At 32.7% G+C, this 18,002-nt stretch overlaps 1 protein-coding gene across 10 annotated transcripts in view; it reads left to right on the forward strand.

The window, feature by feature from the left end:
• ZNF711 (zinc finger protein 711) overlaps positions 1-13,754 on the forward strand; it is a 28,953-nt gene extending 15,199 nt beyond the window's left edge. For 5 of the 10 annotated variants that reach the window (XM_050776321.1, XM_050776320.1, XM_050776323.1 and 2 more), the window contains 6 exons: positions 4,693-4,848; positions 5,539-5,676; positions 7,703-7,840; positions 8,714-8,761; positions 10,403-10,546; positions 11,049-13,754. In XM_050776321.1, coding sequence (XP_050632278.1) covers positions 4,693-4,848; positions 5,539-5,676; positions 7,703-7,840; positions 8,714-8,761; positions 10,403-10,546; positions 11,049-12,226 — 1,802 coding nt within the window. In that variant the 3' untranslated portion in view covers positions 12,227-13,754. The remainder of the gene's footprint in view (positions 1-4,692; positions 4,849-5,538; positions 5,677-7,702; positions 7,841-8,713; positions 8,762-10,402; positions 10,547-11,048) is intronic. The other 5 variants (XM_050776325.1, XM_050776327.1, XM_050776326.1 and 2 more) reach the window with 1 other exon arrangement.
• The last annotated feature ends 4,248 nt before the right edge of the window (positions 13,755-18,002 follow it).

Below are 18,002 nucleotides of genomic sequence, written 5' to 3' on the forward strand. Positions count from 1 at the left end.
CCTGGTAGAGGTTTTTCACCTACTTGGTTAAATATATTCCTGGGTATTTTTTTAGGCTATTGTACATGTAATTGCATTCTTGATATGGCTCTCAGCTTGGATGTTGTTGGTGTGTAGAAACGCTACAGATTTTTGTACATTGATTTTGTATCCTGAAACCTTGATAAAATTGTTTATCACTTCTAATAGCCTTTTGGCAGAGTCGTTAGGGTTTTCTAAGTATAGAATCATATTATCAGCAAAGAGAGATAGTTTGACTTATTTTACTGTTTGGGTGTCTTTTATTTCTTTCTCTTGCCTGATTGCTCTGGTTAGGATTTCCAATACTATGGTGAAGAGGAGTGATGAGAGTAGGCATCCTTGTCTTATTCCAGTTCTCAAGAAGAATGCTTCCGGTTTTTGCTCATTCAGTTTGATATTGGCGGTGGTTTTGTCATAAATGGCTGTTATTATTTTGAGATACGTTCCTTTGATGCGTAGTTTCTTGAGAGTTTTTATCATGAAGGGCTAATACATTTTGATTTTATCAAAAAAGCTTTTCCCATATCTATTGCAATAATCACATGGTTTTTGCTTTTAATTCTGTTTATGTGGTGAATCACATTTGTTGATTTGCATATGTTGAACCAACCTTTCATCCTTGGAATGAAACCTAGTTGATCATGGTGTTTTAAGTTTTTGATGTGCTGTTGAATTTAGTTTACTGGTATTTTCTTGAGGATTTTTGCTTAAGGAACATAATTTTGTATGAAGCAAAATATCTTGTTAACATCATGATGGGAGATCTCATTAAAACCTCCCTAATTTCAGGGGTAAAAAAAGTTAACGCCTTTATAATTTTAGAAACTATAATGGTTTTTTTGAGATATAATTTACACATCATTTTATTTACCCATTTGAAGTGTGCAAATAAGTGGTTTTTTGTATATTCACAGAGTTGTACAACCATCACCACAATGAATTTTAGAACTTTTTCATCACCACAAAAAGAAACCCTATACCCCTTAGCTGTTACCCCACTCTCCATCCACTGTGAGGCAACCATGCCTCTATAGATTTGCCTATCCTGGACATTTCATATAAATGGAGTTATGCAATATGTGGCATTTTATGTCTGGCTTTTTTTACTTCACATAATGTTTTCAAGGGTCATTCATGTCATCACATATATCAGTACATTTGACTCTTGAACAATGCAGGGGTTAGGGGTGCTGAACCCCACCCCCCCCCCCGCCGACATACACACAGTTGAAAAGCCATATGTAACTTTCAGCTTACCAAAAACATAACTACTAACAGCCTACCGTTGACCAGAAGCCTTACCAATAGCAGTTTTGTATGTTGTATGTATTATATACTGTATTTTTACAATAAAGTAAGTTGGAGGAAAGAAAATGTTAAAATCATAAGGAAAAGAAAATATATTTACTATTCATTAAGTGGAAGTGGGTCATCATAAAGGTCCTCATCCTTATTGTCTTCACATTGAGTAGGCTGTGGAGGGAGAGGAAGAAGGGTTGGTGTCTCAGAGGTAGCAGAGCAGAAGAAAATTCATGGATAAGTGGATCTGCACAATTCAAACCTGTGTTATTCAAGGGTCAACTGTACTTCATTCAGTATTACTAATAACGTTCCATTATATGGGTATTATCACGTTTTGTTTATCCATTCATCCATCAGTTAATGGACATTTAGGTTGTTTCCACTTTTTGGCTATTATGAATAATGCTCCATGAACATTTGTGTACAAGTTTTTGTGTAGGTACATATTTTTAGTTTTCTTAGGTATATACCTGGGAGTGGCATACCTCTGAAATATAAAGGTAACTGTCTTGTTTGCTTTTTCACTATTGTGAAATACAGATCCTTTGTATATTGCCTAATCCCATTGCTGTGGTATATCAGTATACTGTATAGTTTTTTGTTTTGTTTTGTTTTGTTTTTTACCATACTCACCATATAATTTTGGTAGATGTAACTAACATACAACAGGTAAAATAAAAAGCCTACCTAACTTTTAAAAAGGAATGTTATATTGTACATTTTACTAAAATGAAATTTTAATTAAATTGTGCGAGTGGGCCATAAAAAAATATTGAATGTTACCAAACTTTGCAGTGTTGGCAAACAATGCACTTCACTTTCTTATATTATATTTAGTACCAGAAGAATTCTGTGGTGGGTATTTTATTACTCACTTATTGCTGGATTGAGAAATAACACTATTGGACTTGAATATTGCATACCTTACAACAAGCAAAAAAGTTAAGCTTGAATTTAAAGTTCTTTGAGTATTATCTGCATTAAGAAGAGCCTTTGGGGATTTATTTCTAAAGTCAGTTGATTGCCTATTAAGTCTTTGTTAATTTCGTACTTTCCATAACAAAGAATATAGAATAAATCTTGTTCAAGTTGATAGTTTACCTCTTAAAACTGCATGCCAACATCTTTAATAATTTTATCATCTTCTGTGAACTTAAAATACAGAATAAGTTCAGTTAGTACATTTCAAAATTTCTCATTCTGAGGAATCTAAGTAAAAATTAATGAATGCATTAAACTTAAAAGTATGAACCTTAAGAAAAGGTAGAAATGGAATCAGAGAGAATAGTATTAGTAATTTCATACTTAATGCTAAAATTATGGTACAAAACTATTGAGAAGTGGTGAAAAAATGTGACTTTCATTTCATGAACTTTAATTTTGTGAATAATAGTTTTAACTCAGCTTATCCCAGAAGGAACTGCGATCACTTTAAATTTTTCATGTATAATAAAGCAGAATTTATAAAATGAGAGTATTTTTATTATTTTATTAATCTACCATAAGTTATTTCAGCCTAAAAGTTTGTATTTTGGGCACTTTTTGAAGTTTTTTTAATATTCTGTTTTTAATTAACGAATGAGAATATAGTTTTTTTCTGAAAACTTAATGATAATTTTTTCTATAATGTCATTTTTATTCAACATTATTTTATAAGAGAAGCTGTTAAGCCGGTGATATCAAATACTTAATCATTTTTTTTTATTTTAATTTGTCCCATTGTCAAAAATGTTGCCAAAAGTTTAGTAATATAATTAGGAGCTGTGATGGAATGAAAATATGTAGTCTTTATTTTGATCATTTGGATGTTTTCTTTCATAGACAATAAGCTATTAAAATTTGTAAATAGGATAGAATCATTTATATTTAATCACAAAGTTAAAGTAACTCTGCAATGTAAAAATAAATTTTGATATGTGTTGTTTTCCACTATGTTGAAAGGCCTAAGGAATATTTTTGAAGTTGTATGTATCAAGTTTGAAACTGAAGTAAGGAAAATCTAGACTTTGACCCATTTAGACCTTGCTGAAATTGTTTTTAGGAGTGCTGAATTAATAGCTTTTTAATGCCACTTTATTCTGTTTTTAATGGTTCTACAATTGTTAGATGTATGTAGGGGCTTCACAATTTGATGTTTCATATTTAGTACTGTGATATATATAATGAGGAGTAGATTTTCAATTTAGATTACATTTGTGTTTTTATAGGAACAGCATTAAAATAAAAAATTATAGGCATATAATATTTAGGAGGAATATATTGTTTGAATATTATTTATGGTCAGAAGACAGAGTTTATTAATCTATTCATTGCATAGTTCATGCATAATATTCATGTAAACTTAAGTGTTATCCTAAAAGACTATATAGTGGAGAATCAAAAATTTTAAGTATATTTAAAATGTAAGAAATAGGCCCAAATACTGTTGCCTTATCTTTATATATGATTTACTTTTAATAAGGCAAAAGAGGGGGAAATACCCATTTATTTCCCTTACATATAATTTTGAAGTAAAGCATACATTGCAAAATCTAGATATATACAAAATTTATGACTTGAAGTTGTCTTCCATTGACCCTGCAGAAATTAGAGTATTTACTAAGATTTTATTTCCATGATTTATGAAAAGCCCTTTTTATAGTCATTTAGGTATTCTTTGTGTTTTTTTTTTAATCCTAGATCTTGTATGCTAATTTGTTTTAGAAACAACCACTATTTAATTTGGGAACTGTTGTTTATGTGAACTCATTTTATGAGTAATATATGTTTTATGTTCTTAATTTTTCTGTTATTAAATTTGGTGTTAGGATTTACCTGAAAATGTTGAAAGTGATGAAATATGAAGCCATTTTAATTAAAGCTATATGGTTAAGTATTTTGTATCTATTAATTGAAATCTATAAATAGATTTTTATATAATGGTGATTATGTAATATAACTGATCATGTATACTGTTTCTCATGAACCTTAACACTTTTTTAATTTTTAAAAATAATTTTATTGTTATAGATTTATGTTGCACATGTACAGGTTTATTACATGGATGTAATATTGTGTAGTGGTGGGGTTTGGGCTTCTAGTGTACCTATCACCTGAATAGTGAACATTGTACCCAATAGATAAATTTTCAACCCTCACAATCTCCCCTCCCCCCCCTTTTTGAAGTCCCCAATGTCTATTATTCATGAACCATAACACTTTTAATGGCTTCATAATAGGTTATTAAGTGAATACAATAGGTAGGTGGTTAACATTATTTCACGTTACACTTTCAGCTTAACACCCAGTAAATGTCAGCGGTAATTTTTCTTCTTTTGTTTTTTGTCAATGGTACTTTTTGACTGAATTAATTTTGTTTATATTTTATAGTGGATGATGTTGGAGAGAAATTAGAGCATATGGGGAATACACCATTAAAAATTGGCAGTGATGGTTCACAAGAAGATGTTAAAGAAGATGGGTTTGGTTCAGAAGTAATAAAAGTGTATATATTTAAAGCAGAGGCTGAAGATGATGTTGAAATAGGTACATATACTAATTTTAATTTATTGCTCTAATAGGAGTTATAATTTATTCTGTTTTCTGAGGACTAGTTTAAAAACATTCTCAAAGCATAGTTTTTTATTATATGTTTCTTTGGGGATAATCTACTTTTAAAAATTGTATATGAATGTAAAGCAGGAATGCAGAATATGTCATTCTTCGATTCTTTCAAACATGAGTAGAATATTACAGCAGAAAATATCAAAAACAAATGATTGGAGAGGATTTGGTTTAGATTAAGAAACTATAATGAGTTTTTACGAGCATGGATTCTAGAGGCAGGCTGCTTGGGTTTTAAATAGGTCCTGCCACTTAGCTAAGTGACCTTTGATAAGTTACTTAACCCCCTTCTGTCTGTTTCCTCATCCATAAAATGCCCATAATAATAACAGCTACCTAGTAAGGCTGTTGTGAGGGTTAAATGGGTAAATACATATAAAAGACTTATATACTGCTTGGCGTATAAGTTTGATGTAAGGATGAACAATTGTCATTTCTCAGTGATAGCTGAAAATTTAAAGTATAATTTATAGGAAAATGTTCTTGGCACTTTGAAATTTATTTTGGAATTTATTTTTTTCTAAAGGGAAATATTTCTATATACTCTCCTTATTAATATAGGTGATTATTCCATGATACTTCTCTATTTTAATATGTGTTTTAATTTTTAAGGTGGAACAGAAATTGTCACAGAGAGTGAATACACCAGTGGACATTCAGTAGCTGGAGTGCTTGACCAGAGCCGAATGCAGCGGGAGAAGATGGTTTACATGGCAGTTAAAGATTCTTCTCAAGAAGAAGATGATATCAGTAAGAAAATAAGGGCACTGTAGTGACTTATCAGTAGCCATCATGCATTCTTTAAAAAAAAATCTCAGAGATACAAGCACTGTATAGGAACAAAGTTCAATAAAATAAGCCTGACCCTTTGCTGTAAATAATTTAAAAGAGAAGGGTCCTTTTGACCATTCATTTGTACATGTATTGTTCAAATCACCAAACGTTAGATAATATATCTTAATATACTATACTAGAAATACAGAGATGAGCAACATACAGCTCCTGACATCAGTGAAGCTCATGAATATGTAATTATTGAGTACCTACTTTCTGTGCGTTACTGAATATGTTGCAAGATGTTATCTCATTTAATTCTTACCACTCAGATATGAGATAGGTGGTATTTTCTCTGTCTTATGGAAGGAAAAAAAAGATTCAGGGAAAACAGTTTATCCAAGATCATTCCAATATTAAGTGTGAAGGGCAGGATTTTAATGGTTATCTAACTCCACTGCCAGTGTTCTTTCCACATGGCAGTGGGCACTGTTGGCTTCTCTCTGGATTTAGCAATGGAAGGGCTGATGGTTTGTTCTCCTGTCACTAAGGGGTTATCTTATGTAAGTATGCTTCCAAGCCAAGCTGCCAGGAGTTTGATTTCTTATGCTGTTGATGGTCTCCAAGCAGTTGCTGCTTAAGGTTTTGTGGGGCTAAGTACCACAGGACGATCAAACCTCCTCAGGTTTCCTTTCCTGACATACTGCATGTTTCCTTATAAAGACATTTTACTCTCTGCCTACTTTCTCCTCACCTCAGTATAGGAATGCAGCCCTTTCCTAAGGCTATTCCTGTCTTCTTACTATGCTGAGAAAAACACAATGTTGCCTTGCCCTAGAAGGGTAAGAGCCTCCATTTCACTGCATTAACTTGACAATATTGGGCTTTACCTGTGCTGCACTCTGATACCTACTCCAAGTTTCCTTCCCTAGAAGTCATAGGGTGCTGAATTCCACCCCCAAACATGAGTAATATATTACAACTGAAAATACCAGAACAAATGAATGGAGAAGATTCTGATGGATAGGAAAATAGTTTAATCAAATAATTTCTATTTGGTCTCTAAATTCTTTATTTTTTTATTCATTGGTAAGGAAAGGGGCACAGTAGGAGATGAGAGATTGAGGTTTAACTTAACTTATACAAGAATTCTGTGGGAATGTGGGAAACTTAGACCAGTGTCTGTTTTTGGTTAATAGAGAGAAGACAAACTTGGGAGAAGAGCGATACTTTTTTCCCATGTTTTCCCCCACATTTCTTCTGTAGTCATCCAGGATCCCAGTATGTGAATCAAAGGAAAAGCAAAAATTCAAGATAATTTTCTATTTAACAGGTTAAATGTAAACAGATTATTTTATATAAAGTATATTGTGGCTCTCTAGGTTTAAATATTTTTTTTCTTACCGCAATATTGTTTTGTTAAATGAAACTCATTAATGCTTTCTCTCCTCAGTAGAATCTCTTAAAATCTGGCCTATTGAAGAGTGTCCACATATTCTTGATCACTAGCATTATATACATATATAATTTTAATTTAAATTTTAAATTTTTTTCAATTAGTATTTTTGATGATTTTTTTATTACGTGTATAGTACTGCATTTCATTTATAATATAGTATATGAGATAGTTTGGACCACTTTCTAGTATTATTTCTATGAGAAATATTTTCTGAGTCCCAGAAGACTGTCAGGCAAATAAATGTATAATGCCTGGTAGAATGTATGATCATTCCATATATTTCAAGCGCACATGTTTTTATAAAATTTTTAAAAGCCATTTCCATATGACTTGGTTCTAAGAGGAGAATAAGAATTTTGGTAAATGATTGTCTCCTAGTGGCACTAGCCTCCAAAAGTGCCTAATATAAATTGAAATTAAATTTATAAATTTTTAAATTAACCAAACTGAAATTTGAAAGTTGAAAGATTTACATTGTTTGGAATTTTTACCCATTTATTAAATATTTGGGGTTATAAACAAGCAATTATTTCTAAAATTTAGGTTGCGCTGAAATAGCAGATGAAGTTTACATGGAAGTCATTGTAGGGGAAGAGGAAGGAACTTCTCTCCCTGAGATTCAGCTTGAGGACTCTGATGTTAATAAAACAGTTGTCCCTGTTGTCTGGGCTGCGGCATATGGTAGGATACTGGCATTTTTTCACCTGATAAGTACATAACATGTATTTACTCAGCCTATAGGCCATTAAATAAGCTGTGTGAACGCCACCATGAATTGGCTAATATAATAAAATGTTTTACACTGTGGACTGATTCATCTCTAGTTACTTTAGATGATTTTCCTACCACACACCTTGTACTATTTAAAATGAATCTTGCTTAATGCATTATGTTTTTCAGTATGATCTATTTTAAATCCTACCTGTATAAGTGAGTGCCATAAAAAATTTTATTTTTCTAAAATAGGAATATCCTTTGAAAATCGATCCTTCCTCTTTTGGAAAAACTTATTTCATTTATTAACTCTACAGATGATAAGGTTTTGGGGTTTTGAAAAAGAAACAGAAACCCAGGTATGCTCTTTTAGAAAGTATATAATGAAAGGTAAATTTATCAACTTATTTTTTCCCTTTCAGTCTTATTTTATTTCATTCCTATGTAATGTACAAGATGGTCCAGGTATACTTTTTACTTTGAAAAATTTTGATGTTCAAATGCATTAATTTATCTAAACTTGGTTCTTCCAAAGGTTCATTCATTCAACAGTCATTTATTGAGCATCTTCAAAGTTGGGGGTACACTGCAGAAATATCTACCCAGTTTTCATTTAAAAAGTAAAATTGTTCTAGATGTTGACAATTCCAAGGATGCTGACAGCAGCCCTTATTTTCAGTATGTGACATTATCTAACCTATAGGAGTGGAAGAACGCAACAATTTTTTTTTAACCCAAGGAATGGTGGGCAAAGTAAGATTCTGTAGATTAAGATGTGATCCACTAGTAGTCATTATAATTAGCATATCAGTTTTTAATTAGTCTTTTTTTTTTTTTAAGGAGATGAAAGAAGAGTCTCCCGAAGATATGAAGATTGTCAAGCATCAGGTGAGAGAGCATTGTATATGAGATGTGAGTTAAAGGTCTGACTTTATATACTGCTTGGTAAGTAACAAGTTTGTGTCTACAGACACATTTGTTGGACTCTTACTTGCTTAGTCATACCTAATCTAGTTAGTTAAATAGGAGTTTGCCTCTTTGAGGAATTAATTTATATGTGGACATAATGTGTGTTAATCTGTAAATGCAGTTCAATTTAGATTTCCCTCAAACTTCAAGCATCAGGCAGTTTACCACATGGACCATAACAGGTTGCTATGGAAAAAATAAAATAGAAATTATTTGGACAGAAAAGTAACAATTATTCATGATATCAACCCCTTGTTAGTGTTCTTTTCGGGGCAGAACTGTTTTCTTAATTTCTATGGCAACCAGTGCATTTATATATAACTGTTATATAAAACCCATGTGTCAGCTTAATTTTGTTTTAGTTTTAATAGACTCTATATAGTGTTATTCTCTAGTTGATCTTCTTGTTAAGTTTTCTTAAGCAAGGAGATACTTTCTTATGATAACGTGTCATTGTTCTGTTTCTACCCTTGGGGAGTGTTTGACTCTCTAAACTTAAGTGTTGATTTCGAGAAATTGATGAGAAGTATAGATCACAGCATATAAGTTAACCTGACAGTTTTGTAGGTCTACATTTTTTACCTAAATTGCATAAAACCACAACGGATTTTTGAGAACTAGGATTTTATTAAGTACTTAAATTGCAATAAATTGCCTACCATATGTTAACCCCTAAAATCAATATTAATATGTAGTACTCTTTATATCAAGTACATTATTCTGAAGCATATCTACAAGAGATCTGTTTTGTTTTTTATGCATTACACATAGTCACCATAACTATAATGGTTCACTAATATATCTACATTTCTTTTTCAATTAATTTCATCAGCCTTCATTGGTTAAAAAAAAAAAAAAAGTTGGTCTGATGCCAAGATTTTGTTTCAAATTCAGTTTCTTTTCTTCTTCTTCTTCTTTTTTTTTTTTTTTTTTTTTTTTTTTTTTTTTTTTGAAGAGACAGGGTCTTGCTCTGTTACCCAGGCTGGTGTCCTGTAGCACAATCATAGCTCACTGCAACCTTGAACTCCTGGGCTCAAGCAGTCCTCCCATCTCAGGCTCCTAAGTAGCTGGGACTACAGGTGCATGCCACCATGCCTGGCTAATTTGTTTTTTTGTAGAGACAGGATCTTATTATGTTGCCTAGGGTGGACTGAAATTCCTGACCTCAAGCAATCCTCCTGCTTCAGCCTCCCAAAGTGCTGGGATTACAGGTGTGGGCCGTCATGCCCAGCCCAAATCCAGTTTCTTATGTTACATTCATCTTATCAGTTTATTCCTGATAAAATTGAGATATTTTAAATTTAATTGATGATCAGACTGAGATATTTTAAAGTTAATTTCACATGATATCTTATTCAAAGTGTTTACACATATATGTCTTTACTTGTGAGTGAGAGAGAGCAAGAGTGAGAGAGAGAAACAGAATCATAAGATGGATATACTTTGTGAAATTTACTACCACAGTGGTAACTTGGTGTCATGTCATCTATAGTAACTCATCCAACAGAACCAAAAAAGTATAAATGTATGTAATTTAATAATGTTTCAATTTTTTTCCAGGAAATACTTTGGACTCAGCATTAGAAAGCAGAAGTAGTACAGCAGCACAGTACCTTCAAATTTGTGACAGCATTAATACAAATAAAGTACTTAAACAAAAAGCCAAGAAGAGGAGAAGGGGAGAAACCAGGCAGTGGCAAACAGGTAAATACTTTGCTTTATGAATATTATAATTATTTGAGATGTGGAAGTATTTTTTTGTCACCAAAGAAAAATATCTGTGGTTTACACGGCAGTTCTACTCTCCACGTACCTGTTTGTGTATGTTATAGATAATTGGTTTTTGTTTTTCATATTGTGTGACTGGTACTTAATAAAACTATGGTTGTTTGCTCTTTATTCCAAAGATACTTTTACAGAGAATTTTCATGTTGGTTTAACAATAAAGGGTACCTGTTTTTGGTATTCAAAATATATATGATACTGCATTTTGACATGTGAGTGGTTCATAGTAGAGTGCTGCTCATTACATTTTAGTGAGCTACTTTGCATAAATTGCTTTTATTATGTATTTGTTATATTACAGAATTTTATTCAACTAGTATAGTTTTCACATAGTGAATGCCAACTAGTTTTGGCACTTTTGTTATAAAATCCTTTAAAACAGTCTGACCAAATGTCACAACTTTCTCTTTTCTTTATCTAGCTGTTATAATAGGTCCTGATGGACAGCCCCTCACAGTGTACCCTTGCCATATTTGCACAAAAAAGTTTAAATCCAGGGGATTCTTAAAAAGACACATGAAGAATCATCCTGATCATTTAATGAGAAAAAAATATCAGTGTACAGATTGTGACTTTACAACTAACAAGAAAGTGAGTTTCCATAACCACTTAGAAAGCCATAAGCTTATAAACAAAGTCGACAAAACCCATGAATTTACAGAATACACACGAAGATACAGAGAGGCTAGTCCACTGAGTTCCAATAAACTTATTTTAAGAGACAAGGAGCCGAAGATGCACAAGTGCAAATACTGTGACTATGAAACTGCAGAACAAGGACTGTTAAACAGACATTTGTTGGCCGTTCACAGCAAGAATTTTCCTCATGTTTGTGTTGAGTGTGGGAAGGGTTTTCGACATCCTTCTGAACTCAAGAAACATATGAGAACCCATACTGGTGAGAAGCCATATCAGTGTCAGTATTGCATTTTCAGGTGTGCAGATCAATCAAATCTGAAAACTCACATTAAGTCTAAACATGGTAACAATTTGCCATATAAATGTGAGCATTGTCCCCAAGCATTTGGTGATGAGAGGGAGCTTCAACGTCATCTGGATTTGTTTCAAGGACATAAGACACACCAGTGTCCTCATTGTGACCATAAGAGCACCAATTCAAGTGACCTTAAGCGGCACATCATATCTGTTCATACTAAGGATTTTCCTCACAAATGTGAGGTCTGTGATAAAGGTTTTCATCGTCCTTCTGAGCTCAAAAAGCATAGTGATATCCATAAGGGTAGGAAGATTCATCAGTGTAGGCACTGTGACTTTAAAACATCCGATCCATTTATTCTTAGTGGCCATATCCTTTCAGTTCATACTAAAGATCAGCCATTGAAATGTAAAAGGTGCAAGAGAGGATTCAGACAACAAAATGAGCTCAAAAAACATATGAAGACCCATACTGGAAGGAAGATTTACCAATGTGAGTATTGTGAATATAGCACTACAGATGCATCTGGCTTTAAACGACATGTGATATCGATACATACAAAAGACTATCCACACAGGTGTGAATTCTGCAAGAAGGGATTCCGAAGACCATCAGAAAAAAATCAACATATTATGAGGCACCACAAAGAGGCTCTTATGTAATAAGATCAATATAAAGAAAGAAGCTATTTAGGAGATATGATATGCTACTTGGGAGAAAACTCTCACTAACTGTCTCACCAGGTTTCAAAGCTTGATACTAAACCATGACTTTACATTCTTTGTATTAAAGATCTTAAAATATTTGAATTCATGGGGGATCCCATAGCCCTTTGAAAATTACTTAAAGAATTTAAGAAGCACTATAGTGGTCACAGAAAAACTTCTTAAGTATCTATGTAATAGTATTATATGCATACTTAAACTACAGAGGGGAAAAGCAAAGACAAATACTTTATTTGGCTGATTATGTTAGATACAAATGTTTCTGAAAAGAGAATACATAATTGAGTTTAGCGATGCTTTGCTATAGCAAGCAAACCCACTTTTATGCAATTTTAGAAATGGGGCGGGGAGACAAAATGTGGTCATTCATCAGTCACTTAGTCATTGAGCCTTTTATATTGTACCTGGAAATTAAATTCCAGAAACAACAAAAGTTTTGTGTATTCATTAAAAGAAAACTAACTGGAAAGCAGGTTAGATTAATTCAGTACTATTAAAAAAAATTCAGAGCTGTTAATATTTTATCACAGGATAGGATACTTAAAATATAGCATTCTGTGCTGAGGTCTAAGGTGAAGTCTATAAAGATTAAAGTTCCCTTTTTTTCTGATGTTCAAGTTGATTGTTGTTCAGTATGGCATATATGACAAAAGTATATTTGAGTCAAATGTGGCTTTCGAAACTGGATGCAACATTAGCGTTGCAAACAAAATCAGCACTATATTTCTTAATGATCTAAAGATTAAATTGAGAGAACACAGTTTTCTTAAATATTATAATGTCTAGAGTTTTTTTAGGACAGTCTTAGCAAGTATGATTGTTCTAGTCTTACTTGCTCTAATGTTTAAAGGTGCAATTTTATGCCATTATTGAAATTGATTTTTAAAATCTATATACCATATTATTAACATGCATTTTCAATACGAGGCAGTGTTTATGCAGTATTTAAACAGAGCAATATGCTGCCAATAGAGTTTGGAGGTGGATATTTAGTTTACAGTGTATAAACTTAAAATATGCATCCCTTTAACAACGCTTTGTGTTAGCATGCTGCAAATCAAAATGGCACTTAATATTAAAAACTGGTTTAGGGAAATTTTATGAAAATCCTGTTCATAAATGTAATGCATATGATATGTACTTTTAAGTTTTAGTTGCTTCATGTTTACATTCAGCTGTTTACCATAATTAAAATGTAATTTTACTTCATGCTATATTGTGGCTTTGTGTTTTAAATAATGTTCACCTTTCTGTTTTTGCACCAGATAAGAATCAGTTCCTTGAGAATAAATTTTTTATCTTTCTTAACTTCAGAATATTAAATTTGGAATATCTACTAAAATTGTGTGTTATGTGGCTGTAAATGATGTACACGCTGTAAAATAAGATCGCTACTGTTATGTGGGATTATTATTTCTAAATGTTACTCATTGAAATGAGCATACAATAAAAAGCATTTATTGCACTTCATGGTTTTATGAGTTTATTTAAAGTTGCAATATTTTGTATTAAAAGACTTCACTTCCGATTTATCTTAGGCAGATTGGTCCTTTCTTTAATGTCTTGCTGAATTTTGTTCATTAACAACAACATGAACTAGGAATTTAAACAGTTATGATGACTGTGTAATGCATATTTCTTAAGAATGTATGTTATCTGCTAAAATCATAATGAAATACTATAAATAAAAGTGTCCATTTTAAGATCTTAGATTTCATATTATAGAGAAAACTAAAAGTTCTTAACTTGCTTAAATGATACAATCCTGAGCAGTGAATACATCTAATTATGTTCCCCAGTATACATTCAAAAGGAAAAGTATTGATGTGTGTATTTGGCAAAGATTTCTGCAAGTGAGCATAAAAATAATTTTATGTTCAAACCAGTGAGCATTTCATAGAATTCTATATATATGGCATGGTTAGTTAAGACTCTTTGTCAATTGAATTAATTATTATTAATCACTAGCAGAAAAAGAAATATCAGCCTCACATGTTAGACCAGTGCTTCTTAAATTTAACGTCTATAGAAATCACCTAGGGAACTTGCTGAAATGCATATTCTGATTCAATAGATTTGGTGTGGGCCTACAATTCTGCATTCCTATTAAGTTCCCAGGTGTTGCCACCATATGAGTAATAAGGTGGTAGATAAAAGCACCTGCAGTAATTCTGGCACATGTTAATTACTATGCTTAAACAGATAGTTGTGGGTGAGTGGACAGAGGGAATTCTTACTGAGGACATGACATTAAAGCTGAGATATGAGTGGTAAGAAGCAGCCAGCCAGATCTTGTGGAAGAGCAAGGCAGAGAAACCTGCAGATGCAAACAACCTGAGATACAACAAGCTTTGGCTGGACAATCGTTAGCAAGGGAGAGTGATAAGAGATGGTTGCAGTGATCCAAGATTGCGCCATCGCACTCCAGCCTGGGTGACAAGAGTGAAACTCCATCTCAAAAAAAAAAAAAAAAAAAAAAAAAAAAGATGAGACCTATGAGAAGTTTGAAACGGGAAGTCCTTGGGAAAAGTTAAGGAAAAGAATACTGTTACATGTTTTGAAAATCACTCTGGAGGCTCTAAGAAATGTAGAGGAGCTGAACGATGCAGCCATGTTAAGAGGTTATTCTAGTTGTCATGGTTACAGTGGAGCTAGAGAAAAGTATATGGATTTTCTTCTATATGTATATTGGGCTTAGAAAATGTCAGCCCAGGTAGAGCAGATATGAATTTAGCCCATGTTACAAACAAAATATTGTCTTTAAAATATGGATTTTCCTGGCATAATGCTTTCCTACATACCAGAACAGATTCCACCTAAAAAATGTAAATCTGTAAGTCAAAGTACCTTCACAAGACAAAGAAAAAATTGGGAATTACTGAAAAAACATTTTTCTAGAACAGTTCAGGGTCATATGTGTAGATAGATTTATCCAATTATCACTTTTAAATTGCTTATGCCATGAAGGAGAAGATAGTATTTGGGAACTCTTACCCAGATAGGGCCCTTAAATTCAACTGCTCGTGTCTCTTACAGGACAACCACAAGTTTAGTTTGAACCTTGAACTTTCTTTAAAGATACATATCCCTTTAATTGCAGAAAACCATATAGAAAAATATAATGAACCTCTATATAGCCATCACCCAGCTTCAATAATTATCACTTTATGGCCAATCTTGTTTCATTTGTATTCTTCCTCACTTATCCCTTCATCCACTTACCCCTGATTAGCTTATTTTGATGCTTCCTTCCCCCACTGGTTTAATTTGTAGCAAATCCCAGACATCTTTGCAACAAGTTTTGAAGGATACAGCACAATTCTTAACATGCTTACTTCCAAGGGGGAAATGACTAGTCTTCTATGAAGGCAGAGGGACAAAATAATCATCTCATTTAACTCTTTCAACTTCCCCTTGTGAGAACCAAGAAAAAGCGGACTAGACTTGGTATTCCATACAGTACGATTTTTTTGAACTAATAAGGCTTTAGAGAAGCTGCAGGACTAGATTAGAACCTTAGAATATAATTGGTTTGAGACCATTCCCAATCTCCCAACTTTGTTCAACTCCACCCTGTCCTTCCAAAAGAATTATAACTTGTAAATTTGGAACTGATTGAGAAAGATCTCTTCTTGTCTTGGATCCTGGATAAGAACTGGATATTGTTGAGGGGTCTTTAGATTCCTAAAGGTCCTGCAGAAGAACTTGGCTAATTTGTAACTTCAAGGGCATAGCATTAGATGTCCCAAACTAAAAATGTGTCGCTTGCCTGTTTCAGTTATGCCTTTCTCTTTGATCATTACCCAAGTAACTACTCCAAAGGGAACTCTCCTCCATTTTAAAATCTGGACCAATTGACAATATTGACACTATCTCATTTAACCTATAATGTAAGTCCTAGTCACCTCCCATCTGATTCCAAAACCCTCTTGTCCTAGATTCCAGTGCCACTCACCCATCATGACATGGCTGGCTCATCAGACTCTTTTAGGGAACTAGATCAAAAAGCCTATATTTTCTCCCATTTAAAGACATTTGTCTGTCTTATTGGATCTTGGCACATATGAATTAATAAGTATTCAACACTGTTAGCAAACAAACTACAGAATCAAAGCATTACATTGGAAACACTGTTCCAACATAAAGGATCTCTGGAACATATACTTCAATTTGAAAAAGAATTATTTTAATGTGGTAGGATGGGAAACCAAGCGTAAAGGCTATGAACTTAACAACATCTCATTGTCTGTGACAGGCCAATCTAAGATTACCAAGACTGCCTAGCTATCTAATTTTCTCGTAAAACAATTCTGAGGTATGTCTTCTTCAGGACTAAATATTGTTAAATGATTTATTAAGAAAGATGCACTTGTTTATTACTTCCTTTATTTAAATGTTTTCTATGTACTATTTCATATATCCTAAGTTGTGTGTGAAATACTTCATATTTTTTTAACTGGACAAAAAGTGCTATGGAAATCCAGTCAATTTGGTTTTGGCATGTGGTGGGGAAGATGTACCTCATAAGGAAACTTTTTCACAACATATTATTTACTTTCAAAAGAATTAATATTTTCAAAAGAAACATGTCATCTTTGTAGATTGCAACAATGGGAAAGGTGTGATGATGGCTTTTTGTTAAGGTGATCTAAATTGGGCGGTGAGATGGAAAGTTTTTTAAAGCTTTATTTTGTTTCTTTATGTTAAGAAGGAGTAAGGCAACAAAAGCACTATTACAAGGATGGGAAGAATGCTTTATGGAACAAGTGAGTTATGGAACTTAGAAATCTTAAGTTTGAAAGCAAAGAAATTCTAATTTAAAGAAGAAACTTGCTTCAACTGGAGGTTGAACTATGTTAAAGTAGTCCACATAAGGAAATTTTCTGCTTTTGTTTTTAATGAGAGTGATGCTTGTTAGCTCCAACATAAACATTCACATGATGATAATTTCCTGACAAAAATATACAGCTAAACTAAAAATCCTTCTGCATACTTGGACTTTCACACAAACCATGTAAATACTTCACATATTTTATTTAGACACATAAACAGATTACTTTGCATGTCATTGCGCAGTCTCCATTTTATGTGACAAATCTAAAGTGAAAACATACTGGAATATAAATTAGATAAATAGGCACTCCTCACCTGACAACTTTGAAATTTTCAGAGATAAGCAGTGTGAAACTTATGAGAGGGAAATTTATCACTACTACCTCTATTGATCTTAATCACAAATTGGAAAAGATATATATTTGTCATTTAAATATATAGAACAGCTCTTTATATCATCACATTTTGTATTACAATTGAAAAAACTGTTAAGTATGATAAGGATGTTGTTATGACCCTAATTCACTATCCATGGATCAAGTGAGCCAATAAAGTGCTGACTTCTTACTTTTTAAAATCTTTGTGGATATATAATAGGTGTATATATTTATGAGGTACATGAGATATTTTGATACAGGCATGCAATGTGAAATAATCACATCATGGAGAATTGGGTATCCATCCACTTAAGTATTTATTGGTGTTACAAACAATCCAATTATACTCTTAGTTATTTTAAAATGTACAATTAAGCTATTATTGACTATACTCACCCTGTTGTGCTATCAAATACTAGGTCTTATTCATACTTTCTAACCATATAGTTTTTGTACACATTAAGCATCCCCAGTTCCCCTCGCACACCCCTTTTCCCAGCTTC

This window comes from Macaca thibetana, chromosome X (assembly GCF_024542745.1).
Source record: "Macaca thibetana thibetana isolate TM-01 chromosome X, ASM2454274v1, whole genome shotgun sequence".
Classification (NCBI taxonomy): domain Eukaryota; kingdom Metazoa; phylum Chordata; class Mammalia; order Primates; family Cercopithecidae; genus Macaca; species Macaca thibetana.